Source organism: Myripristis murdjan, chromosome 15 (assembly GCF_902150065.1).
Source record: "Myripristis murdjan chromosome 15, fMyrMur1.1, whole genome shotgun sequence".
In the NCBI taxonomy this organism is placed as follows: Eukaryota; Metazoa; Chordata; class Actinopteri; order Holocentriformes; family Holocentridae; genus Myripristis; species Myripristis murdjan.
Window position 1 is genome coordinate 2,481,568 of NC_043994.1, and position 27,803 is coordinate 2,509,370.

Genomic DNA, 27,803 nt, shown 5'->3' on the forward strand with positions numbered 1-27,803 from the left:
CACTGATTGTTGAGCATCCTCCCCCTATCAAATAAAAACCCTGCTCTCTCACAAATGCATTATGTCCCATTCAGTAAGGCTGTTGGCTAAAAAAATAACTCTCAAGCAACGCGCTTGCAACCACAGGGCACAGAGAAAAACGACTTTGGTATGCTCCAACACAAAGGCTAACAAGACACAAAACAGTGAAGACTGAACGCGGGACATTCACATGGAAACGGCTTGGCTGTTTTGTTTCATTGTTGTGTTTTTTCCGTCTTCTGTGTTCTTTTTTTTTGTACAACAAAATAGATCCTCTGAAGGGTTAACCTGCATGGCTGGTGTCCCGTTATTCGTAGTCATCGTATTCTGGCTCCATGTCATCACCCTGGTAGTATGTTCCCTGTGTGGAGTATGACTTTGTCTTCATTGAACAGTTGGTATCCATCAAAATGGCCTGAGAAGACAATTGTTGAGACAGTTGTTTCTACCACAGCAATGAAATAGAGGCAAATGACATCAAAGATTCATGCAGAGGGACTCTAGGTCAAGGATTCATTGATTAATACAAAATTTATCAAAAGTGCCACATGTAGCATTGTGTTTCTCAAAATTAAGGCCACCTCTCCATGAATCCTGTTAATCTGTGGCACAAACAGGATTAGGTCACTTGCCACCCGCTCCCTCTCTAATTTTGCTCCGCTTGGATAAGAGCTTTTACCAGCTTTGATAACAGCCAGTGCACATTCAGGTAAGTGAACGTTACATTTAGCACTGTGTAGAGGCTGATTTTAGGATTTCCACTTGTCTCTGTTAACTGTTTTTACTATACTGTGTGTTGTTGGTGCTAGTTTTTATGCTGTTTTTTAGTTTTTATGTTGGCTGTAACTTGTTTTGTGTCAAGTTCCTCATACATATTTCTATGTACTTGGTAAATAAAACAGATTCTGATTCTGATTCTGTTTTAGTCTGTATGTTTGAATATAGAAAAAAGAACAAAGTTGTATAGTACTATTTTCAAAGAAAAATCAGATATCAATGAATCTTATGCATCTTGTGCAATGAAGCAATCTAGCAGATTTCCTGCCAGTTCCAACCCTGTAGCATGCAAAGTAAAGTGCAGTGGTGAGGCTGCCAATCTTCTTAGTCTGGGTCTTGTTTATAATAATTATGCATATGTCTCAAATTTAACTCATGGGCTGCCATTGACGGCGATCAACGTCAATTCAAATCCAAACGCTGACTGCCAATGTTGGCGTGTGACATCAATTAGACTTTTCCAATGGGAGAGTCTATTCTTTATTTTGGTGGTTTTGATGTTTACATAGTCATAGAACAAACTATTCTGTGGGTCTTGAAAGATCACTTAAAATGCTCTAAAACGCTGGCAGTATGAGGCTTTCTGTTCTGAAAACGGCTGACAGCTAATGAGTTAAAGGGATATTTCACCTATTTAGAAAAATGTGATATTATTTCACTCCCCCCCGCCAGCTGTTCTGTAGGACAGTAGTGTTGCTCTCTTCCTCTCATTGTTACTGAGTGCTGGATACTGGCTGGATGCTCCAAATGCTAACTGTTAGCCTCCTGCCATTCAGGTGGACTTCCCCCCGGCTAACATTCTGAAAAAATAACTGCCAAAACAACTGATCTTTTTATTCATTTTTTTAAACAGTTGACATTTTTGTCATTTCAGTCTGTAACCTGCTACACATCATTAAACTCAAACTTTGTTTATTTAACCGTTTTCATGGATTAAGGCAGTTATTTTTCTGAATGTTAGCTGGGAGGAAGCCCACCTCAATGGCAGGAGGCTAACAGTTAGCATTTGGAGCATCCAGCTAGTATCCAGCACTCAGTAACACTGAGAGGAAGATAGACCCACTACTGTCCTACACAACAGCTGGGAGGAAGTGAAATATTAAATAATATTAAACTTTTCAAAATGGGTCATGTTAAAATGATAGTTAGCTCCTTTAAGATAAGTGAGAATATATAACCAGGGAATGTGAGGCAGGGATGCTTACACTGAGGTAGATGTAAACTGATAGAGGCGCAAAACTGTCAAACACCAGAGCAACATGGGGAAATGACAGAGGAGCTGGGAGAGTGTGAATGCAGCCAGAAACTAAAGGACAAAGAAAGGTGAGGGATGCTGGCAGATACATGGTGTAGACAAGCAAATGGATGTGGAAGCAGACAAATGGAGCTTGGGGGGGTGAGAAGTGTGTGTGCGTGTGTGTGTGTGAAAGAGAGAGAGAGAGAGAGGGTGGGGGTGGCATGAAGCCCAGTGATAGTAAGGATAGTAATTTATCTGTTTCTCTTTTATTTACTCTTATTTGTAAAACATGATAAAAGCATGTCTGTGTGAGAAAAATGTATTTATATGAATGTAGCGTGTTTTTGAGTTTGTGTGTTTTTGAAATCTCACTATTTTCTCTTCTTGTCCTGGTGGATTCCTGAGAAAGAGGCACAGGGGAGCAAAGAAAATGTCCACTACTCCAATAATTGTCATCAGCCAGGGGAAGCCAATCCCCTCAGCTATGGACCCTCCGATAGAAGGACCTAGAACACAAGTCATGAGCGTTTGCTGAATCCAACAGGGCTGATTTGTACAACAAAAAATTAAGTAAAAAAATTCAAAAATGTTCTTGCATGACGTCCATTGTTTCTTCCTATGATGTACATTCTGGACAGAATGAACACGATACACCTGATGGCTTTCCAGTAATTATCATTTACTGTACACCTCTGTGTCTTACCTACACATTCTCATCTGCATATGTGAGCACTATCTCACTGAGGGAGGTCCAGTGTTTTGGTTTTATTTGCATCAGTTTTGGTGATGCAGCGAGTAAAGGATTTCAGATTGTGGGATTTGAACTCTGGTGGTAGCAAATTAAAAATGCCTGAAAACCTAATTCTGTGTCCACGAGAACTGTGGTGCAGTTGGTTAGGAGTAAGAATGTAACTGTATCAAGAACAATAAATGACCACAAAACATTTGACATCATGACATCTGATAGATAGCAGTTTCTTTTGCTTAGAAAGCCTGGCATAACAAAATAAACTGATGCTTATGTTCAGCTATTTCCTCACATCCCTAACTAGTTTGTCTACCACTTCAAATACTTAGCTAAAGTCTGTAAGGCCAATTTCCTTAAATGGCCCTACAGTGGAAGGAATTATTTTGAAAAATATGCTTTTTGTAATAATCTCATGTTTCTCATTTTTGGTTTGCCAAAACCAAACGTAGCTAAAACCAATCAAGTACTTCAACAGCGTAATAAAGACTGTAGTTTCATTTAGGTTCTGGTGAATGCTTCTGCAGTCAATAGTAGCTGTGTACCTAAAGCGAATCCCATGCAGAAAGCCACATCAGCGATGGCATACACACTTCCATAGACGGACACATGTCGCAGGTCCACCAAGTACCCCATTATAGGCATCATAGAGGAGTCCACCATGCCTGTAACACACCACAAACAATAACAAGAGTCTCTTACGGCTCAGGTCTTAGCTACATTCAGCAGGAAAGAGTATATTTTGATCTGTACTGGTGATGTTAAATGTACAAAATCCAGTAGATTTACCAATGGCAAAACCAACTCCGAAGTTTGGAAGAATCAGACCATAGATATCTCTGGCAAATGGCACCTACCATAGGGAGACAAGTAGCAAAAATATTCAATCATATGTCCATTTTTATTTTTTTCAAATGTAAATCTGTAGCATAACATTAATTTTCAAAACTTCATATAAATTCAACATAAAGGGTAAAAAACAACAAAAAGTGTCCATGGGGAAAAGGGAGGTTGATTTTTTTTCGTTTCAGTGTGGAAATCCCTGTGAACTCTGGTTCCCGTTGGCAGAATGAGATTTGGAGAGTAATAAGATATAAGGATGGATGGAAAATAGATTTCCTGCTGCTAAAGATGCTGCAAGGCCAGAGGGAAAGAGTCATTGATTTGGGCAATCTGGATGTTTCTGGCCCTATAAAAAATGAGAATACTGACGCAAATCCTTTAGGCTCTATTTACAGATGGAATATAAGCCTTTTAGACTTTGTTAACATTTTAAAATTCCAAATACTATTGTTTAGGGAAACATTTAACAACCACATATTACTTTAGTACTTTAAAATCTATATAGAGCATGTACAAATCTGTTTGTTTGTTTTTTGGGTGTGACAAATTTTAGATTTTTCAATTGTGGTATGTGGGCCAAATGTGCATTAACACTAACCATTTAGAAATACTGTATGTTAAAGTTACTGCCAAAGGTCAATAGCTTCCCTTAAGAGATTCTTTGATGACTCTGCCACCTTACTGGTGCTTTTACTTGCTAGGGCTCACTAAGCCTCAGTTGAGGGCATGAATGTAATCTAAGAGGAGACATATGAATCAAATACACCATAAGTTTGGAGTCCTGCCTACTTACACATATCACACTCATTCCTACCACCAGCATCCCAATGAGAGCACAAAGCCATCTGAAAGACAGAGAAGAACTGATCAATGTCAGACAATTACAACTCTGCCCCTCTCTTTCATGGAGGGGGTCCACGCATCTTATCAGAAGAACTCTAACAATAATCTGTGAATGAAAGAGGATGTGAGGCAATTCTGTGACGATAATCTAGTTAATTTAGTTCAGACTGTTACTGCCTCTTAAAGGGATTGCTTAACCATTTTGAAAAAATTTATACAATTTCACTTCCCCTAACCCCCAGCTGTTGTGTAGGACAGTAGTGGCTCTATCTTCCTCTCATTGTTACCGAGTGCTGGATACTGGCTGGATGCTCCAAATGCTAACTGTTAGCCTCCTGCCATTGAGCTGGACTTCCCCCAGCTAACACTCTAAAAAATAACCACCTTAATCCACTCAAAGAGGGTTTAACATCACTTTACAAGTGTTGCTTTCTGAAATCAAAACATGCATATGATTACAGAGCGCAAACAGATAATAGTTTTGCTCAAATTACTGATTAAAACTGTATTTTTCATCTTATCAACATCCAGAAAGATCTGGAAACCTCACAACGGGACCTGGCAGCCATTGCTGTAACTGAGGACCAGCACAGAGAGCTAAGCCCACACAAAAAAACAGCTCTACTGTTGAATTTTTACTATGCAGTGAATGTAAAACAGTAGCAGTAGTTTTAGGGTTAGGGTTGAGGCTTCATAATAATGTTAGCAGCAGTAGTAGTAGTACTTGTAATAACAGAAGTAGTAGATACCAGCAATTGTAGTGAAAATAATAGTAGTAGTGATAGTAGTGGTTGTAGTAATAGCTGTAACAGTTGGAGTAGTGGTAGTAGTACCAGCAGCAGTAGCAGCAGTAATGGTATTTCCAGAGGCAAGGTTAGGACAGTTGTGGAGCTACATACATTTGAGAAAGCAGTTTTATTTGGCAAAAACTTCAAAAATTGAAACAACCTTCTGAAACCACAGAACATGAATTCCATTTGAACCAAACGTTACAAAGACAAACTCATTGCTCATTTGCCTACTGTGTCATGAAGACTTCAATAAAGCCTGCCTCACAAACACTAAAAAACACTGAAAACTCATTTAGAGGAGCGGAAACAGATATCAGAGCCAGAGAGCGGGAGAGAGCAGATAAGGTTAAGAAAATCAACAGAGGTGATCATTTCCCTCCATACCTCCCCATCTTGTGTGCCAGCGTGCCGAAGATGTTGGTCCCAATAAGGTAGGAGATTGACGCCGGCAAGAAGGCGACGCCTGGGCCACAAACAGACAGACAGAGAGGATTGTGGGATTGAGAGTGTGGGGAGGGTTCCTAGATAAGGAGGATCACTATCAGAGCCTCATCACTTGGCTGCCGTACATCTTCCATTGTCTGTAATAAAGACACGTACTTTCCAACTGCCAGCATATGACACCCTAATATCCTGTTCACGGCTCATCCTTTTTATCTGACCCAGACTTCATACACAACAGGCTGGATAAAAGAACTAATAACGCTGCAGAGAACGGGAAGCCTCCTTACAGATAGGATCCAGCGGGACGGAGAAGTGCAATGTGCATGCAGGGACGTCAAGTCGCTGAACGCAAAGCTAGACAAGGATAGTCCCAGGAGCTAATATAAATGTATCAATATCATAGAAACAGGGTACATTTGAGAAATGACTGCTGACTGACAAGTTATTATTATTTCATCAGTGTGTTCAATTATTAATTGTTGGTCACCGATTTATAGTCCTGGAGGGAACATTTGCTGTGAGCATTCTGCCGATCGCTTTATGTCTGATAAGGGTTCCCGTTAGATTTCTGGTGATTTTTTACTTAAAGGCAGAATAAGCAGGATTTTCCTCACAATTTTCCTCCCAATCATCACAACCCACTAGAGGTGTGTGTTGGCGTGTGTGTCTGCAGAGATCTCGCCCTCTGCCTGGATTTCCTTGTTTTGCTGAGCTCAGGACTGTTCTGGGCGTCGGCCTTTGCGCAGCGGGTGTGTAGCTCCCAGCCAATCACTTTGCAGTGTCAGATCGATAGCACCACGTCCAGAAGGAAGCTACAAAAATCACAGTCTCAGACCACGGAAAAAAGGACAAAGCTCGTTCCACGACGATAATGAATCTTGGGTTGGCTTTGACCCACTGGTGAGTATTGAAGGAGAGGAGGAGGATGAAGAGCGATGCAGTGTTGGCTTGTTTTATGCTGGACAGGGAGGCGCTGTGGGCCAGGTTTCCTAGGATGCCGACGTTACATTTTGGGAGGTCATTTCATTCCTCTGTCATTCTAGGAAACAAAATCTGGCTGCCGGCGGTTAGCTTGACCAGGGAGGAGGGGCCAGCCTTGTGTTGTGTTTACTACAGCTGACACATCCTACTCACTCTGCCTTTATATATATATTAGAGCCCCTAACTGAAAAGATCGTCAACACTTCAGTTTGTCACATGAAATTTGGTTTACTGTTTGGAACTTGTGGTAGTCAGACATATTAGATGCAGCGACTCGCCATTGATTTAGTGGACTGGTGATTAACAACTCTGATCACATCAGCTTTCTGCAATAATGTATCTATGAGCAGAAAAAACTGCACATCGAGTAATTAGGTCAGAGAATGTGCAAGATCAAATTTGGTTTGATGGAAGACAAACTGTGGCATCACCACACTGCACCATTCCTAGATGATGCCTATGCATGGAGTTTGTGCTTTGTCTTTTTTACTACGGTGGTTTATTACACAAATTTTTCTAATCACTTTCCCCCCATTTTTTGAAAGAAATCAGGTGAACTAGCTCAGGTTTCAAAGGGTTAAGGAATGAAAAAGATCCATGAACATTTAGGTGTTGTGTGTATGTGCTCCAGGCATGCTGTGTAAATACCTAGCTGCCATTTCCTGGCACACATGGTCTCCATCATCCAGATTGGCAGCGTTGGCTCCATCATGGCGATGGCCATATTTCCAAAACAAATGGCACCTGGGGAAGAGAATTGAGGATAAGTAGATGCTGGGTCAATTATAGCCTCCATTTTTCTTTTCTGTCTTTTTGTATTCCTCTTCTATTATGCCCTCACCTTCTATTCCCTCCCCCTCCTTGTCTACTACTCACTTCCTCATCCTTCCTTGGCTCGAGGGCCTGATAATTAAGGGAGCAGGAAAGCTCGCTGACACGTTAATGCACTTCTCCCTGCCATGCACACATTTGTACTGCTAAACTCGTGAGCACCTTCCTCTGACAACATTCATCTCCTAAGCCCTAACTCAATCCTAACCCAACTGAAGCACTAAACCAGTATTCTTGGACTTTCCCTCATTCTCACCGTACCAAATGTAAAACAACAATTTCTATCCACTCTCGTAGATGTAGATGGTAGACAAATTTAAGTAAAAAACAACATAAATTGTCATAGTAAGGTGTCGGGGCACCACAAGCCACCCCAACAGCCTCGGTGTTCCTTGCCATAGACACTTTAAGTCTCTAGAACTGTCCTAGATGGATGGTACACCTTTCCTCTAAAAGATATTCCCTCATTTGGAGATTTGATGATGGTGGTGGACAGAATCAAAATCTCCCAAAGGTGTTCAACTGGGTTGAGAAGTGGTGAGTATGAAGGCCATAGCATCATGATTTACATAATTTTCATCCTCAGTGATCCCTCAGGCCCTGTGGATGAGGGTCATCCTGGAATAGAGCACTTCCATCAGGATAGAAATGTTTCATCATAGGACAAAGGTGATCACTCAGAATGACTGTGTATTGATTTGCAGTGAGTCTTCCCTCTCAGGGGACAAGTGGAAAATACCCCTCACAGCATAACGGAGCCAGCAGACCCCCTCACTGTTGGAGGTCCAGCGTTCAGGCCTGTAGCGTTCAGGCCTGTGGTGTTCAGGACTGTAGCGTTCAGGCCTGCAGCGTACAGGCCTGTGGCGTTCAGGACTGTAGTGTTCAGGACTGTAGCGTTCACGCCTGTAGTGTTCAGGGCTGTAGTGTTCAGGCCTGTAGCGTTCAGGCCTGTAGAGTTCAGGCCTGTGGCGTTCAGGTCTGTGGTTTTCAGGCCTGTAGCGTTCAGGCCTGTAGAGTTCAGGCCTGTGGCGTTCAGGCCTGTGGTTTTCAGGCCTGTGGCGTTCAGGCCTGTGGTGTTCAGGCCTGTGGCGTTCAGGACTGTAGCGTTCAGGCCTGTGGTGTTCAGGCCTGTAGTGTTCAGGCCTGTAGCGTTCAGGCCTGTGGCGTTCAGGCCTGTGGCGTTCACGCCTGTAGCGTTCAGGCCTGTGGCGTTCAGGACTGTAGTGTTCAGGGCTGTAGCGTTCAGGCCTGTAGTGTTCAGGCCTGTAGTGTGCTCTTGGTGGACGCCACACATGCACTCGTCCACTTGTCCAGAATATTGTAAAGGATGACAGAGACCACATCACTTTTTCCACATGTCTGTAGACCAGTGCCACTCAGCTCTCAAATGTGCATTTGACTTTGCAGTGAGGGCTTTATGCTCTGTAGCACTACGGTAATATCTCTGTCTAGGCACAGGATCTTTAGAAGAATCTCTGTTCTTCCACCAGGAGGGTTCCAGACACTTGGAGAATCTATGCCAGGGAGCAATGAAGCTGTTCAACACCTTACTGAGACAATTTATGTTGGTTTTTCCTTAATTTTGTCACCCGTCTATAGCTCTGTCCAGTGCACAAATTATTTCTATAGCATGCTATACTAATATGTTAAGTAATCACAACAAGTATTTACAAACCATAAACCTCTTAGTAATCCTGACAAGTCATCTTATCACACACTGGAGAAGTTCCCAAAATGCTGGTGTTGGTGTGATCTGTTAACTCTCATGGCTAGATCACTAATCTTAACCTTACCTAAATGTAGTATTACTTCTGATCTTAACTGTAAATTCACACAGTCCTACACTAATCCCTTAAAGAAATGAGATCCAGTGAGAAAAAAAATCACATTCATTCTATGCTTGTAACATTAGGATCTTTGTAAGTATTATACACACACACTTGTCCATCCACATAGATGTAAACATTTGTAATTTACTTATCTTATTCTTATGTGCTATTTCTATGTCATCCACACGTCTATACAGACACAGAGTGACATACTGCATGCACGCTCACACCCAGTCTATTCCAATGCGGAGATGAGCCTTTTTAACATGCAGTGCTCCCTTCACAACCCAGTTGCCATAATTCCTAACCCAGAAATCAATCATAGGCTCGGTGATTGTGTTTGGCTGCCGTGTTCTGGCTCAATAGATGGTGAAGCACAATTTTAGCCCAAGATCCGAGTCAATATCTCTCACAGCTCCTTCCTCAGTGCCTCTTCAAAGAGGCAATATGCCACAGATGCTACTCCAGGGTGTGGTGAGAAGATGTTTCCTCAGATTTTCTTACCAGCTGCAATTAGAATGTATGGATCCTTAATGAGTGTCAACAGCGGGGTCCCCTTCTGACTCTGTGTAAAACAAGGGTGCAATGATATAATAGTAAGTCAAGAGCAAATAGCTTATAGCAACAAATCCCCAGCTTTTGAGAGACTTGACTTTCTCAACGAAATCCACCAATTCAAAAAACTTTTATAGATTTCATTTATGTGATTGCACACACTGACAATGCCACCATCACCATAACTGCCACTTCCCAAAAACAGAGTTTAATTGTATACTCAAATGATATGGGTTTTTGAAAGCTGATATCAGTATTTTTAGACTGCAGTGACCAATAAGCAGTATTTTGTGCCGGTATTTAATATAATTAAATATGAACATTTTATGCACAATAATTACAATAATTCAGTTTTTCGCTGCATTAGTTTACTGTTGTTGTAGTTAAAGACCATCATGGGACATTAAAACTCTCCATTGAAAAGCACATTCTAAAAACACATCAACTAATGTACTACTACGTATTTGAGCAAAAGAATTATTTATGTAATTTACGTAATTTTTTAAAACACAGTTTGGGGGTTCATTTTATGGTAGTCTTTCTTGTAATATAATTTCAATTATAACTCTATAATAATTATAAAAATGGTTGGTTTTTGATAATTTTATAGAATCTTTTGTCATTCTCTGACTAATTTTCTTTTTGTGATTTCTTACTGATTTTTGCAAATGTTTGATTTTGTGAATGTAAAATTAATTGTAAGCTACTCGTACATTCCAGACAGGCAGAGCTGCGTGAGAGCTTTCAGCACCTTGCTCCTCCACAGACTGACACCACTAGGTTCTGCTGCAAGTATTCCTGGATCACTATTAAAATTTCTGAGTGCGCCCCTGGGAAACAGGAACCTTTTTTGTGAGAATCACGGAGATGAGTGACAGAAGGTGACAGAATCAGCTAATTACCTCGATAGATTCTCCTTCTGGCTTGCCTTCCATTAGCAGGTCTGTTTGCTTGTTATCTGCTCTAATATACACGACTCACAATGTCATCCTGAAGAGAGGCAACTGAGCACCCCCCCGCTCTCTCTGCTCTGGATGAGTCCTTAATTAAAGTTCAACGACTCTGTTTCTATGAGTTCAATTAAGAAAGCCCTCACTCACTGACTAAGCCCTATGTCAAACAGCCCTCACTCTCTCTTTAAGCTTAATCATCTCATGCTTACCTACCACAAGTATGCTGTTACGTGAGAGACTCGACCTTTAAATCTTTACAGCATGGCACACATTCAGCTGATGCTTCTATTCACAGTACAATGTAACAATGAAAAAAAAAAAACATTTAGATTACAAATTCACTCCTGCATAATTTTGTTATGTAAAACAATACAACCACAATGAAAATCACGTTCCTCATCTGCGAAAACAAGCCAAGCATTCTGAGTTTGCTAGTCTTCTCTCTAGCTTTCTGATTGGCTCTCGCCTGATGCCTTCTTGCTGATACCCATCAGGCCACACTTGTTACTGTAACTGAATACTTTTTATGCATGTGTGCTTTTTTGAAGTCAGCAAAGTGTGAAGTATTCACAGTTTACATTATATTCCACATCATATCTGTTTCAGAGAAGATGATACTGCAGGCACTCGATAAGCATTGCATCAGAAACTGGAAAACTGTAAACAGAATCTGTACCAAATCTATGCTGGCATGCAGAGGAACTATTATGTTACATAACATATTACATTTTCAATTTTGAGAGAGTATGTTTTTTAGGAACAAAAGGGAGAAATTTTTTTTTGGTGTCTTAATATTCATCTGTGATATTATTCTCTTTTTGTGTTATCTTCATTGTACTTTGTGATTTTTTTTTTTATTTCTAAATCTGGCACAATCTGGCAAAATCAAGCATCTTTGCTCTTTGAGTTTACTGTATTTTGCACATGGTCCCCGATGAAATAAACTTATAAACAAATGAATAATGAGAAACTGTAGAAACATTACTGAATGGACATTTTCAGGTTTTATGTGAGATTAAGTAACAACATGACTTTTAGAGTCAAAACCATGTCAGACCACATCTGTCCTTTCATCATTTTGACATTGCATGAAAAAGATCATATGTTAATGTCAGTAATCAAACATGCACTGCAACACGCTTTCAACGGAGAGCTTCAGTGTCCTGTGGTGTGTATGGTTTCTCACAGGTGTTTCCACCCTGGCAAGAATAAAATTGAGGGCTTAACAATGAATACTAATGTTCTGATAAGAAAATTGCTACAATTAAAAGGAGAATATTTGTATCTGAACTCAAAAACCCATATCTGTGTATTGCCTCTCACACCACCCATTCATCCACAAAAAAAAAAAAAAAGCAGGGCAGCTCTCCTTTAGCAGTTGTAGCAATCAGTTCACACTCACTGTTAGTCAGTAACAATCCACCAGCATATACCTATATTGACAATGGTTGTGTGCTTTGGGGATCATAACTGTATCATATGATCATATGTGTTCAGGTGTGTGTGTGTGTGTGTGTGTGTATATATATATATATATATATATATATATTGAGTGTTGGATACTGACTGGATGCTCCAAATGCTAACTGTTAGCCTCTTGCCATTGAAGAATGTTAGCCAAGGGAGAGAGATCTTGTAGAAATTATATCAAATCATTGTGTGAACTGTCCTTTTAATCCAAACCAGTGGCCAGACACAACCCCAAAATGCAAAGTATTAATCAAAGGTAAAAGATGACATACATTGACATCAGGCAGCCAGCGGTTCCTCGTGCTTGAAACGCCCTAGCATAACAAAATGAAGTGTGGACTGATGCTTGTATTCAGATGTTTCATTGTGTGTTCTTCACTGGTTTAAACCCCAGATGAAGTTTTGATGCTCCCTACTCTGCAGTATAAAAATTCTGGTGTAAGAGCTTTAATAGCTCATAAATTGCTTAACTGTATGTGATTTTGGAAGGGGTGGGTTAGGTCGGGATGATAGATTGATCGATGAGTGGGAAAGTAGGGGATTTGGTTGACATTAGAAATCCTTAGTCTGGGACAGCCTAGAGTTACACTGAGCCACTTCATTCTTCTTGAGCAGACTGGCTGGTGATCAGATTGGATGCTGATGGTGATGGTAATAGCTAATACTATAATATAAATATAAGTAGAAAAATGCATCCCAGTTGCACAAGGCATGATTTAAATCGGATTTCTCAAACTATCTCAGATAGAGTCTTTAGGTGCATTCTGGCTGTAATTTGGCCAAGTGTGAATGTATCTGACCACACATGGAACATACTTCATCTGTCCTCCAACTTACATCTCAACAAACAGAACCAGAGCCAGCAGGCTAGAAACTCAACTACTGAGAAAAAAACAACAAAAAAAAAAATAAATGAGTGTCTAGTTTTTGGTGCGTGGTTTTGCTGGCTTTTACACATGCTTAATGTTTGTCTACTCATCTCTTCCAAATGCTGTAAGAGTCCCATGATGTGTGTGATTTCAGTGAGTACGTTTACATGCACACCATATTCCGGTTCGGCTCAATATTCCGGTTAAGGTAACTGCGCCGCGGCAACTGGAATATTCCGTTTACATGTTACTTGGCATGCCCCCGTGTTTCGGTGTATTCCACTCTCTGATGTAATGCGACACTCAGCCTGCAGGGGGCAGCAGTACGCGTATAGGCGTCTGGTCTGCCGGAAATACAGACGAAGAAGTCTTCTTCCTCGTCTTCTTCTTCTTCTTTTTCTTCTGTTGCTATTTCTATGTTTTCTTCCATCGATATACTCCGTGATATTTAAGTCTTTCATTAGCTGAAGGTGGACTGCAGTCTCCTGGCTCATGCTGCTGTTCGCCCTGCCGTTTTCCCCGCTTGCAGGTAACCATAGCAACAAAGACGCCACAGAATTCCTTGTGAGTCGAGCATGCGCAGTCGTGACTGAATATTCCGGTTCGGGGAGTTTTCCGACTAAGGTGGTTACATGCCCCAATATTCCGGTTGGAACAGGAATATTCCAGGGGGCTTATTCGGAATTCTCTCCAACCGGAATATGACCTTAATCGGGTTCAGTGCGTGTTTACATGACACGTGCGCAACCGGAATATTGCGAATATTCCGGTTAATACAGGAATAAGGTGTGCATGTAAACGTGCTCAGTGTCTAAATAGGGTGCAGGCACATTTGGTGATACAAACAGAGTGCGCCAGGAGTCACTGCTATAGGAGTTATCTCGTGGGTCTGCTGTTGTAAGAGGTCACCTGTGTTTTGTGTGTGCAATCGGAGTTCTATCGTCTAACGAAGACGCACTGGTGTGATCAAGTATAAATGAATCCTATCTAGATGTTATCTGGATAAAAAAACACATGAAATGGCAAATATAGTCTTTCTCCAATAACTTTTTCTTACAGCATAAGGGAGCGTATTTTCAGCAGCAGCAACACCGCTGGGGAACAACAGAAGTACTGTAGGAACACTATAGGCAGCAGTGTGTCTGTGTGCTTCTCTCTCTCTCTGTGCGACCACACATTTATTAAAATCTAACTGCCCCATATCATGAGGCCCTTACAACATCAAAGCATGTTTTACAGTTATAAAGTTTATTTCAAAGAAGATGACCTACAAGAAAAGACTTTAAGGCAAAAAAAGAAAACTCACCTCTGGTTCCACTTTGGTGGGTTGAAGAATGAAGAGCTGCAGAGCTGTGTGGAAATACAGTGAATCAACTTAGTATGAGACTGGGAGATGTTAAAGAATGGATTACATGCAGAGCAATGGCATGGATTTAAGAGTGTGGCACAGCTGTAGTCTCTTCATCATGACTAAAGAGAATTATTAATGAAAATAAGTAAGTGAACATGTCAACACTTGTTTACAAAAGTTGAATTGGCACTGCTGTTGGATAAAACTTTGTATCTCCAATTTAGTAGCAAGTAAAAAGTAGCAAGCTAATTTTTAAAATGATAACCATAAATTTTGCATGCTACTAATTTATAATAAGTGCAAATCACATAAATAAACCATTCTGGCTAACTCAAAAATGACAACAAATAAGCATCATAACTGACAAGGTTTTCTTTCCTCAGCGACCACGGGCTTAGGTGTATAAAAGATTGTAAGTGTACCTCCATCAAACACAGCCAGAAAAGCCAGAATAAGGAATGGTGCAGTCTTCCCAACAAACTCATACATCACACTGCCGAAGGGGGGACCAACTGTGGAAGACAGACTGGGTAATCAGTTTTTAAAGGACTTTCAAAGTAGGCCCACGCACAGCTTTAGAGTCTGCACTGACAAAGAGACACGTCTGTCAGCTTGCTCCCAGCTAATTTCATTTATGCAATGGCTGAGCCCAGCCTGGGCCTTTGCACACTTAAAGCTCACTGAGAGCAATTTTCAGTGTATTCTGTTTATCATTTGTTCAGCGCGAGCTTACAGTTTTATCCTGCACCTGGATTAAAGTGGAAATCCATGAGGACCTTTGTTCATAATTCTGTCTCCATCTTTGATGCTAAGTGCACATGGCTGTGGTGTTTTTGCATGACACGTCCCAGAGATCACTTGTCAGCAGGGTTTCCAGAGCTGTGACGTCTTTTTCCTTGAAAATTCTGTGGATGATTCTTTGATTTTTTTTTTTTTTTTTTTTTTTAGTAATGATCAGGTATTAAGTTGGGTTAGGGATAACACTGGATTAACACAGTGCAAAACAAAACCTGGTCTATTTCACACAGCAATAATGCCTCAGTGAACACAGGAAGTAACTGCCTCCATGGCACTGTTCAGGAGAACTGCAGTGGAGGATATCTGGTCTGCAGCATCATGGTAAGTTATAAGTTAAGTTATACTTTATTGATCCTCATGGGGAAATGAGTCCTCTGCTTTCACAGGAACATTAACATAACATTCATGTCTTTGACGGTTGGTGAAGGCAGAGCACATGGAAGAAATCCATGTAAACACAGGGAGAACATGCCAAGTGCACACAGAAAGGACCCAGGAATTTCTTTCTGAGACGACAGTGTGAGCCACTGAGGAGCGTGCTGCTCCCTCCTTTCATTCTTCTGTTTAATGGATATTTCACAAGCTGCCTAGCTTACTGTGCTTAGTGTTGCTTGTGAAGATCCATAATATTTTTTCTCATTATGCAGTGTTCTCACAGCCCATAAAACCTATCACAACACTTCTATATACATATATATTATTCCTCCCCACACACCCACTTCTCTACTCGTTCACATACCATTCGCATTGCATGGTTGAATGACAAATCTTGACAGAGGTGGGACAATATGTCCCTCTCCAAAATGTAATACATATCTCCAACCTCTGTGACATCATTGTGAGTAAATGTTAGCTTACTGAGGTGCTTGTGTGCCACTCAGAGATTATTTCACTTAAGAAATAAAGGCTGTTTCACCTCTGTGATTCAGTGTATGGAAATGTGCAGAAAAACATTTTGACTAAGCACAGATTCAATTTTGCATCTTGCTAAACTACAGTGTGTCAGGGTCTGTGTTTTATGTTTGTTCTGGTTCATTTCCTGTTTTATTTTGAAAGTCTCGTCTCCCCTTGTGTTGTTTCTGTTTACTTCCCCTTTATTTCAGTGTATTCCACCTGTGTCTCGTTGTCCCCTCCCTCCTGTGTATATGAGCGGTGCTCCCCAGTGTCTCAGTGCCAGATTGTCTTGTCTCTTGTAGCAGCAGTCCAGTGTTTTGTGAGTAAGATTCACCGTGTACAACCTGTTAGTTCTGAGTTTGCGAGTTTCGTCTTTTGTTCCTTGTGCCTTCACCTGTGATAGATTCTGCCTGGTTCTGACCCCTTCTGCCTGCCGTTCTGGTACCTCTGCCTATCTGTTTGCCTCTCCGGATTATTGACCTGGACTGAATAAACGACCTTGAGAACTGTGATTGTGTGCCTGCCTGCATTTGTGTCCGCCAGTGTGTTTGTTCTTGACACACTGACCTGTTCAACAACCTGTTTGCAAATATTTTCTTTTCCATGTTTCTGTATTCCACATTTCCCATATACCAGTACAGTAATTCCTATCATTTAAACTTTATGAATGAGCGCAGATTACTATGCTGGAAATATAGCACATTGCCACCACTTCATCTTCTGTGTCATTTTGTTCTAGACTGGCATTTGTGTATTTTTACATACAAATCTAATCTAGCACAGCTGTAAATGAAAAATGTCATTTTGTCACTTAGGTGCAACTTGCCTTTTTTGGAGAAATGTTTTTTTTTTTTTTTTTTTCATATGTAGCTTAACAAAGACAATAGAAATCTTGGATTGTTCTAATGTGGGATCTGGTTTTCACTTCAAGTATAAAATCTAGTTCAGTCAGTCAGCATCTCAATGAGAGGCATCTCTTGGTTTTATGTACACACCTAGCACCCCTAGTGCCAGACCTCCCAAGGCAATCCCGATGGCATGGCCTCTCTCCTCATCGTCTGTGTACACACTGGCCAGCATTCCCATCCCTGAAATACACAGAACAGTTTAAGGAATATGAATGCCACAAGTTCTAATGTTTAACATAAAAATTAGGGGGGACATGCAAGTCTGGTTTCATGAAAATGCAATTTGTAATAAATGCTGTTTTGAGAACAGGATGGAATACAACATTCCAGCCATGTCTTGTCACTAATATTAAAATACATCTACCCAACATTACAGATGTAGCAAAACACAAATCCATTGAAAACAAAGTTTATCTGTTGATTTATCTACAGAATAACTGAAATTATCACCTTTTTCAGCTGAAATCAGTGTTAATTTTGTCAACAATTTTTTTACGATCCTTATTTTCATGATGATCACAAAATGAGTTGCTCAGTGAAAACAAAAATTAAGACAATATATTTTTTATTTAACCCTAATGAAAAATAATGAAATAACAACAGACTAATAGACAACATTATATGATTTTGGTTAATATTGGGGGTTGTGTGCCTTAAGATGACCATCAATAGTGGTGGTAATAGTTTTCCATCCCTCTGAAAGCCTTGGGAGGCTACAGAGTGCATCACAGACCTCCTCAACATGAAGATGGGGAAAATCATGCAGAAACACCTGTTAGGTGGCCTGGCAAGAGTTGATTACATTTAACTCCTTAGGCAATACAAAGTGTGGTGTCAGGGCAGACTGCACAAAAGGGTTAGGTGGTGACTGAAGTTGTGTAAACTCCATCTCCCAAACAGCCTGCAAGATGGAAGGGTTAGCAGACTTGTTCATCAGGAAATGGCTAGGCCTGTTGTGATGCCTCTCTTGATGCTGGATTCTTCAGGAGGAATGCCTACAGCTGCCAGTGTAGTCCATTAACCTGAGCTGCAAGCAACAAAAGGTCAGGCAAGTCATAGAACTGATGGACCTAATCCACTGGCAAAGTGTGCTGATGCCCAGGTGTGCAACCAGCAAACTAGCAAATCAGGAAGTTGCAACACTGCAAGATTGTCAGCAGGGTCCAGGCTGGCTGGGCAGGGTTTGGACTGCAGGAGCACAGCAACTCTGGCACAAGGCCAACAGAAAGGAAAGAGACTGTTGTGCCAGAAATGACAACAACTGAGGAAGATCTCTTGATGAGAGTAGTGTCGTAAGGTCACCAGGGAAGCTGGACAAGTGTCATTGCTGATGAGTGTCATCAGCAAACAGATGAGTTGGGCAGAGCTGTGGAAACTTCCACAGGCCTGTCTCAGTATCCTTATCAGGGCAACATACCTGACTAGTACTGTCCATATAGACAACCCACATCAATCTCACTATCTCATTGGAAAAAGGGATAGGGGTCACCTAAGAAAGGAACAAGAGCAAGGATACTGGCTGCAAACTACCAGCCATCCAGTGGAAGAGGGACATTGGCACATCTGTCCTATGCCTGCTGAAGTCGGAGGAATAAAGCTGAAAAGTTGATAAATATGTTCGATGAAGAGAAGAAGAAAAACATCTTCTGGCTTGTGCTCCTGCCAGAAAGTGTCAACCCCTAGAGGGCAGTGCAGCAGAGGTCTTGTGTTGAAACACTCTTTACGATGAAAATTTGACTTTTAATGTAAATAACTGTAAAATCAGTGTTTGAGTTATAACACTTCACGTCATTTCAGTGATCTGTTGTGCTTACATTCCTTGACGAGACCTCCCTTTTAGACAAAAGTGTCCAAGCCACAGCGCGTACAGGGCTCATCAACTACTGATTCTGGGGTAACATTAGTTGGTGCTGCAGATTTTTGTCGTGTAGTTAGTCAATCGAGAGTTTAGCTGTAGTAATGGAGCTATAAAATAAGGATCCCCAAAATGGGAACATTTTGAACTGGTCCCCCCAATAAGGTTAATCACTGATCATGGTACTATGTAGACTAGGGCCAAAGGCGTCTTCTGACCCAATTTACTGGGGCACATGCTCCAGTTATCAGTAATCAATTATATATTTCTTAAGTGACTAAAACAGGATATTTATTTTTACTGTCTTGTTTTGACTGACAAGGCGACAAAGAGAGGACCTCTCCCCACTCCCCTAACACTGCAGTCCACTCTGCACTGTCAGTTCCATGAGCTCGCCCCCAGCCATTTATGGAAAAATAGCACACAGTAGCAGATGGCTCTGTATTTCTGATCATTTCTTTTCCCCCACTGTTTAAAAAAATAGATGTCTCCACATTTGCTGATTGTATTTCTTAAAGACTGATAAGAATAGAGTCTGGACTGTAATTTTCTTCACAAACGCCAGACCAAAAAATGCTCCTTTGAACAAATCATGAATGAAAAAACTTTTACACAAAATAAGGCCTTTATCACTGCCAGTTCTGCATCACCTCAGTGCACACTGGCCTCAGGCACCCCAGGCACCTGCTTTATCAACTGTTCATGAATTTTATCAATAAGATGGATAGTTGAATTTATTCAAACCAATGAACTATTCAAACTTTCCTGGACACTGATGTTTTGGTCTTTGTACTCTGTCTGCACTGCTAGTGATACATGACTTGTGTGTTACATACTGCAACTCCTGCAAATTTTACTGTTGCACAACTTGATAAAAACAACACAGGAAAATGGAAAGAAAGAGGTCTTACCAGCCACAGAGGAGCAGGAGGAGCCCACACCTTGAAGTGATCTGGCCAGAAACAGCAGAGCGTAGCTCGATGAGAAGGCAAACACTTGACAACAGTGAGAACGACAGAAATTCAGACAAAGAAACGCCAACCGTGAACTAACTTCATATGGACAAATTCTTATATTTATGATGAAGTGAAGATGTGTGAAGGCGAGCTAGAACTTACTGATGGTAGAGAGGAACATGATACAAAAGCCAGCGAATATGGGAAGCTGGTATCCTATTCTAGAAGGACACAAAGACAAAGGCAGTTACATTTGATCTATTTTTCTGAGTGAATTGCATGTCATGATTTTGAATTAATCACACATATAAACATAAAACAAATATTTCAATATGAATAATAGGATTAGACCAGAGGCCTCAAAAGATCTCCTTTATCGGGGCACATCCCCCTGGAATCTTTCTGTGCCACACTATAAGAAGATGCCACAACATTGTATTTTAACACTTGCTACACCTTAACTCATTCTTTGAATTCATTTGAAATTATAAGAAATTAAGCAAGGCTGCAACTCTGGGAGCCAATATCATGCTTTTTATGCTCCCACAATAGCTGGCACACAATAATTTTCCCCACATGAGGAGATCAGATGAGCTCAATGACTGTGTGTTGCATTCGGCGTTTGTGGCACTGTCCAAGAACACAGACTGATTACACAGCAGCTAGTCTCTTACCCATTATATAGTAAGAACCTGCATCCCAAGACATTACATAGGATTTAGACATTAGGCTGCGTGATAAGCCACTTTAAGGAGTTAATATGGACTGCAATGTGTTCAGTATTTTTCTGCTTCAATGGTGCCACAAAGTAAGAATGCCACATATAAATTACAATTAAAATGTTTTATTAGAAAACATGCTTACAGGATAATTTTGAGAAAAAACACCTGAGCATATCACCGGCAGCAGCTCTCTCTCTCTGTTCAATGTGTGTGGCAGTGTGTGTCTGCATTGCCTGTTACCAAGTTATGGAGATGAGTTGGACCCGAATTTACAGCTTATTGCAATTTGTGTCAAGCAAAACACTGCATGCAGTTAGAACAACAGTGTTCTGCTTAGATCAAACTCTTACTGAATGTCCTTCAGTAAGAGAATCAGCACACACAATTCTGAAAACCCATGAACTGTCACTTGAAGTCTACCACCACCAAAACTGTGCATATCTGCATTTTGTAAAGCTCAACACACTCTTCTCAAAATTGTTAAATTTATGGTGGAAAGCTAACAACCAAACTAAAAGTTGACAGCAGTTTGCTGGGTATAAATGTTATGTAATACAGTGAAAATGTCACAAAAATATATTGAGAAATCAGAGAAGACAGACACACATTAGATACCTCTCCCAAACATGTCTATATATAGCCCAGAATACTGCAGCGGATGGACAAGGCAAACAGATTCTTTCCAAGTGTACTGCCAGAGATAACATTACATTTGTTGCTGATGAGACCGTGGGAAAATACGAAATACAAATAAACCTGCTGCTTGTGCTGACTTTATTACTTATTTTCCTGGAAACTGGGGAATTTTGGTTTTGAGCACAAACACACATTTCTCCCTCTCCCCTGGTCACACACAATAGATTACAAAAATTTAAAATGTAGATTAATGTCCCTAATGCAAAGTAGAAGTATGGCATTGATTTGTAATGATGATTTGTAATTATCAGCCGGTCAGGTAAGACATTCTAATTATTGTACATCTGAGGTATGATAGGTCATAGATAACAGGGATGAAAGGGTTGGAGGCACCTTTTGGTTAAATTTCCATACGTCAGCGACAAGCGATGTACATACTTTTGTATCTCTCATATGCAGTTCCCTCCACTCATAATGACAGCCCTCACCAAGATGCCGTCACTGTTGTGCTTGGCATTGTTTTAAATTTGATTTTTCAGGGATATAAGTGCTGGAGGCCTACTGGAGGCCTGCACCCCAACTTTAGATACTTAAGATATTAAAGACTGGCACAAAATGTGAGCTACTGACAGCTTTATGAGAGCTGAACCCCAATACCGGCACAACTAACAGTTATTTGACACCCCCAGTTTCGAAATCCCAAAAAATGACAAGGAACAAAAAACGCACAGAGCCAATACATTGTAAAAACATATGACTTGCACTGAGAGTGAATGGCGATGAACACCTGGCATTTGTGCTTTCTTCTTTTGAAAGAAACAAAAGCAAAGCAACAGAGAAAGATGACAACATCTGTGGTCTGACATTAGAGGGCTAAAAGCTGCCTCACACTTCAGAGCTCTTTTATTTCCTAGAAGCTACCTGACATGCTTGACTTGCCTTGTATTGTCCTTTGTCAGGAAGGGAAGGTGACTAAGGGGAAGTAATAGGAATCAGTTCTTTGCTTCAATTACAGCATTTTTTTTGGGTGGCCAAACACTAGAAATTGCCTTTGAGGTCTCAATACCGCTAAAGCATTCAAACATCTTCCTTTCTACTTAATCCTTAGGCAGAGAGGAAATGCAACTAAACATATTCAAAAGCCACCTCTATTTATACATACATACACAAATGACAGTACAGCTCTTTACCCTATTTTTCTGACAGTGTAACCATCTGGCAAATTCAGTGTGGAACCAAATAGCAGTTGTGGCCTGAGCACATTCATTTAAAATGAAATGTTTCTCCTCATATACAACACAGAGCACTAATAAAGCTATAAAGCCATCATAAAGCCATCCAACACGATAAATATGAATATTCCTACTTCAGTGAGGGAGGTTTTGAGGGTATTTATAAAAATTCAATTAGTTATCCATTCTTAAGATAGCCATGTATGCAAAAAGGCAAATGCACATGCTCACATGCATAAACACACACACACACACACACACACACACACACACATTGAAGTACACACACGCGCAAACAGGAATTCCACTCCATATATATCACTTGGATTAGATCTGCTGTAAATGACATGACATTATGCCCTCAAAACATCATCAAACAACCATGGTAACCATGCACAGCGTTTGATTTTCGTCCCTATAACTTGAAAGGGAAGAGTGTTACTGCTCTTTCTTTGCAATTGCTTCTGATGTTGCTGCAGATAAGCGCGTGAATGTTATTCTTTATTGACCTTTGACTGGCTATCCAAACACGAGGGGGATGTTAAATCATGATTATGTCCGCAGGCTAGCAGGAAGCCTCTGTGACGTGGAATGAAGCATGTCACTGAGGGCTGGATACTGAACTGTGACACTCTGGCTCTGGCCTTCATCTTTCTGCTTTCATTTGAATCCCTTTTATTCTTCATAATGTTGCATCATGTTGTCAGAATTTGCACGGATACGCGTACGGCTTGGACCACCTATCCTCAGTGTTTGTTGGCAACTCAAAAACAGTTACATCACATACCACCTAAATACATCCCACATGTATCTCATGCAAACACATTCACCGATATAGTTTACAACAATTGCACTTGTTGCCATGCAAACCATTAAATTTAATACTAAATTCCATCTATATTCCTGAATCGATTATTACAAGTTCATGGTTAAACTGGTAGCTTGGTCAAAAGCTTCAAATTCTTTATGTCAGCATTTTCTAAGATGTATATGTGGACAATGAATGGGAAATTTACTTCTGAACCTGGTGATGGACAAATAGCTAAAAATGAGTTTCCTGAGTAGTGCTCACTTTGGGGTGGTGTTGTCTTGTCTCTGCACAAGGAAATTATTCTGGGGGCAATATGCTTAATGACAAGTAGACTAATGAATAGAAGACTAATGTATAGCCTGACAGTTCTGTTGTAGAACAAATTGATGCTTGTGATTTGAGATAATAAGATAACAAGCATGCATGCACTCCATTCATTAGGCAACTAGGCAGGCTTTGTGTGGAATGGTTTTAAAATACTTCTTTACAATTTGTCAAGGAGGATAATCCAGCAAAATTAAAATGATTTTGTTATTTGGTGTGAAATCAAAGCCAGGGGAAACACATCATCAAATTTCCAGGCCACTGAAAACAGGCGCAGACACCTTTCAGGGCAGCAAGGTTATATATACAGAGAGGTTGCCCTTTAGGATTAACGCCAGGTCATTTCCACAGCCAAATGCCCTGGTGGTAAACACTCTATAACTGAGAATGGATCATCACACAAACACAGACAATGACAAAAACCATTATAGGTCAGCCACCCACCTGTTGGTCAGTGGCCCTATGAAGGGGTTGGTCATCAGCTGCACAGTGGCCTTGGAGGCAAACAACAGTCCCACTTTGACATTCTCATTGAGCAGTCTGCCAGGCGATTTGGGGCAGTCGGAGGAGTTCTGAGGCAGCGCTGCAGTGGTGGGGGTAGGAAGGTCCAGATCACTCGACCTGCCTGTTGAGTTGGCGCTGGTCAACCGAACGGTGTTGTCATATAAGGATACAACACTGTGGAAGGCTCCGGGAGGGCCCTGCAGCGATGGGGTGTTGTTCTTCATCACCATTGCTGTTGACTCATCTATGGTGTACAGGTAGCTGGGAATGATGGGTACTGGCAGGCAGAAAAAGGTATGAGGAGATTGATGCAATGAAATATGACAGGACCAGTGACTGATGCTCACTGGCATGAGCTAAACCATATCCAAACGTCATAAAACTGTATGTCACTATGCACATAAAAAGCATTGTTTTCCAAGAGAAACCATTACACTAACCAGGAAAACCCTAAAGAACCCAATGATTCACAAGCACTTCCTTAATCAAACAATCCTGGGAGAATCAAGTTTGAGGAAGAGTATTCTAATCAAAAAATCCTTGGGTTCTTCTTTTTGGCTGGGGTAATGGCTCTTTAATAATCCATAATGACTCAAAACACTGTCTGATTTGTGAAATGAAAAAACAGCAAATAAGAGTAAAGATGTCAGTATGATTCACCCTTTTAATACTGCTGATTTGAAGCATTAGGTTCTTGACAGCACCGTGAAGGATCTATATGGAACCGTTTGACCATGGTGTTAGGTAAATGGTAAAAATGGTAAAAAGGCTTTTCTATCACATTAAAATTATCTCTGCAACCTTAAATATTCAAACAAACATGGCAGCACATGTGAAGAGTTGTGATGTTACTCATAGCAAGCTAAATTTGACAATTTCTTCTGCTCTTGAGAAATGTTACGGCACTGATAAATTAAACGCTGAACAATTAGCCACTGTAACAGTTGCTGTTCTTGTGGCATTACCTGATGGTCTTAGCCCAAAGGTGGGACAAGCACTAACTTTGGTAAATCATCCCTGATAGGGATATGGCCAGGACATATTGAATTAAAGTGGGATTCATGCAGGAACAGACCAACTTTTGGTTCACACCAGAATGCCACAAGCAAAGTCTAGACGTCCCTGTTGGACTGTGGATGATCCAGCAGGCAGACAAAAGCATGCTACATGTGCTGTGGTGAACTCATGGGTTCTATGCTCTGGCCGCCCCCTGAAGAATTCTGCTGCCTCTCGGTCAGCTCCATCCACTTTTGCATTGCTTGAAAGGAGCAGCCAGCACCTCATCTGGTGAACCAATGTTTGGCACAGTCCAAAAGAAGAACACTTATGTTATTGTTCCCCCGGGGGCAAACAGCCCTCTTGCCCTGGTTTGAGCTGATGCTCATTGTTACCAATTTCCGTTAGTTTAGCCTGTGGGAGGCAAGTAGCCTCTCTATCCAGTTATGGCTGGATTTGGGCTTTGGGATACAAAGAGCACCATCCAGCCTTGTGTGTTGCTGAGTTTAAACGATGTGATGACGGGGACATCTCATTCAAACACAGCTGCCATATCATTTGGCACTTCCATAGAAAGAGCTGATTCTCATCTGTTTCCAGTGGCAGGCTTACAGAGCCCGTGAGCACATGGAATAACAATATAATACAAAGGGTGAAGAGATAGTCTATACAGAACCCTTTTTGTTCAAATTTGTTTTATGAGAATTGTAAGACATAGATATCTTGTCAAATGTCAGTCTTACATCTAGAAATGTTCTGCCATTGAAGTGAGAATATTTCTAACAGAAATTTAACATCACTGGATTCTCTTAAACTATGTCTTTCTTAGTGATACTAGTCTACCTTTTTTTGTCTTGTTCCAAGATAGAAACACTAGTTGCTCGAGAACATCTCTGAAATAGACTAAGTGACAATCGTTGCATCAGCCAGAAAAGATCTTGAGCCTATTATGCCAGACATGCAACAAACCAGATGTCTGTCTGAAATGGTACGTGCAGAAAACAAGCCATGCAATCTCCCGTCACAAAACAGCAGCTATTAAAAGATGAGCCGTGTCAAAGAGAATCTGATCTTGCAAAGAGACATGTTAGGCAATGACAGAGCTGATGTTTTCTAACACTTGTAAGAGCATGTAGAGAAACTGTCAGGGAGGAAGTGTTGTGTCAGGGAGGAAGTGTTGTGTAAAAAAGTTAGTATAAGCCTTATTTATTCTGGCAATGATAATGCAAACACATGTGTTTGCTACTGAGAATGTGTGTTGGAGAAAGAGAAAGCCGACTGAATGTCCCTCTTTCACAGATAACCTGAGATTATTATTAAAGTAACTGTTACTGCACCAATAGCTAAATAGCAAAAACTGCCCTTTAGTTAGATATACATAACCGCAAACAAATTAGCTGCCGTTGCAAAAATGCAATTTATGTTGAGAACAGTGGCCTATAGCTATGGTAAACCTGTGTGAATTTATATAATGCACATAATTTAGAATTTATATTATGTATTTTGTCTTGCAGGGGCATCAGCTGGGTGGGTCAATGTGTGGCTGGTGCCATATCTTAAGTTAGTTCATAGCGTGTCTTGTAATTTTTGTCAGCATTAACATGGAAAGCAATGATTGGAACAAATGCCAAATATCCCCCATTTGGAGCTAAATCAAAACAAGAAAACGAAACAAAAACAAAAACCCTAATAAACCAAACCAAAACAAAAACAAAAACAAACAAAAAATGTCTTGGAGGGTTTTTTGTTTCAACACTATAATGGGATAAAAAGATCATGATAAAGACATATCTTTCTTGGGAGCCAGTTGAAAAACAAACAAGTAAGCAAGCAAGCAAATAAATGAAATATGATGAAATAAAAATAAAAACCTAAATAGGAGCATTATCTGAAGACAGATCAAAGCTGACTGTTATTTAGTGACCTGTGACTGTTAATATATAATACTGAACAAATAATACCTAGTCAGTGTTATCGGTCCCTGTTCTACCTTGCCAACAGAAATTTACTCTACTCACTAGATAATATATAAGCAAGTGATACACTGATAAATGATGATCGCTATTAGACCCAGGGACTGTGAGCCCTGGTGTCTTGGCTCGGGGCCCCTCTGCTCTGTGCAGTTCTGTATCACTGCACAGACACTGACTGCTGATGGAACAGGTGAGAACAGGAGGAGCTGCACCTACCAACTACAGTCAGCAGCATGTTGTCCAGGAGCAGAGCGACGAAGACGATGAACAGAATGAGTCTCCTCGACTGCCTCTCTTCTCTGAGCCATGTCAGCAAGTTAAACTGTCGGAGCGCGTCTAACCTCCCCATGCTTTAGTCCCCAAAAGGAGCGAGCGAAACTAATGATTCGCCCTCTGGTGAAAGAGAAAGGTGACAAGTCCTCCTGGGGAAAAAAGGCGGGCGAGTGTTGGGTTAGTAACCTCATAGGAAGGTATCATCAGAAATAATTCGTTTTTCTGTTTTGTGTTTTCTATATTGCGTTGTCAGCAGCAGTTGAGGAGTTTGTTTCAAATAACAAACTCCTCGCAAAACATCAACAGGCAACAAAAAAACTTGCAAAAGTGTGCGAAAGCTGAAATTTGAATAATCTTACCTCAGATAGACATTGGCAAAAT

General features: G+C 40.7%; 1 protein-coding gene across 1 annotated transcript; it reads right to left on the minus strand.

Annotated features, from left to right (window-relative positions):
* Positions 1–11: 11 nt before the first annotated feature.
* slc18a2 (solute carrier family 18 member 2) lies at positions 12–27,803 on the minus strand. Its single transcript, XM_030070735.1, has 16 exons — positions 27,782–27,803; positions 27,366–27,571; positions 24,121–24,457; positions 20,114–20,172; positions 19,907–19,990; positions 17,228–17,320; positions 14,963–15,052; positions 14,496–14,539; positions 9,847–9,907; positions 7,331–7,426; positions 5,642–5,720; positions 4,417–4,468; positions 3,570–3,633; positions 3,326–3,445; positions 2,408–2,541; positions 12–436 (listed from the first exon to the last, which is right to left on the minus strand). Exons 2-16 carry the CDS (start codon positions 27,496–27,498, stop codon positions 329–331), a joined length of 1,554 nt encoding a protein of 517 aa, XP_029926595.1. The 5' UTR covers positions 27,499–27,571; positions 27,782–27,803; the 3' UTR covers positions 12–328.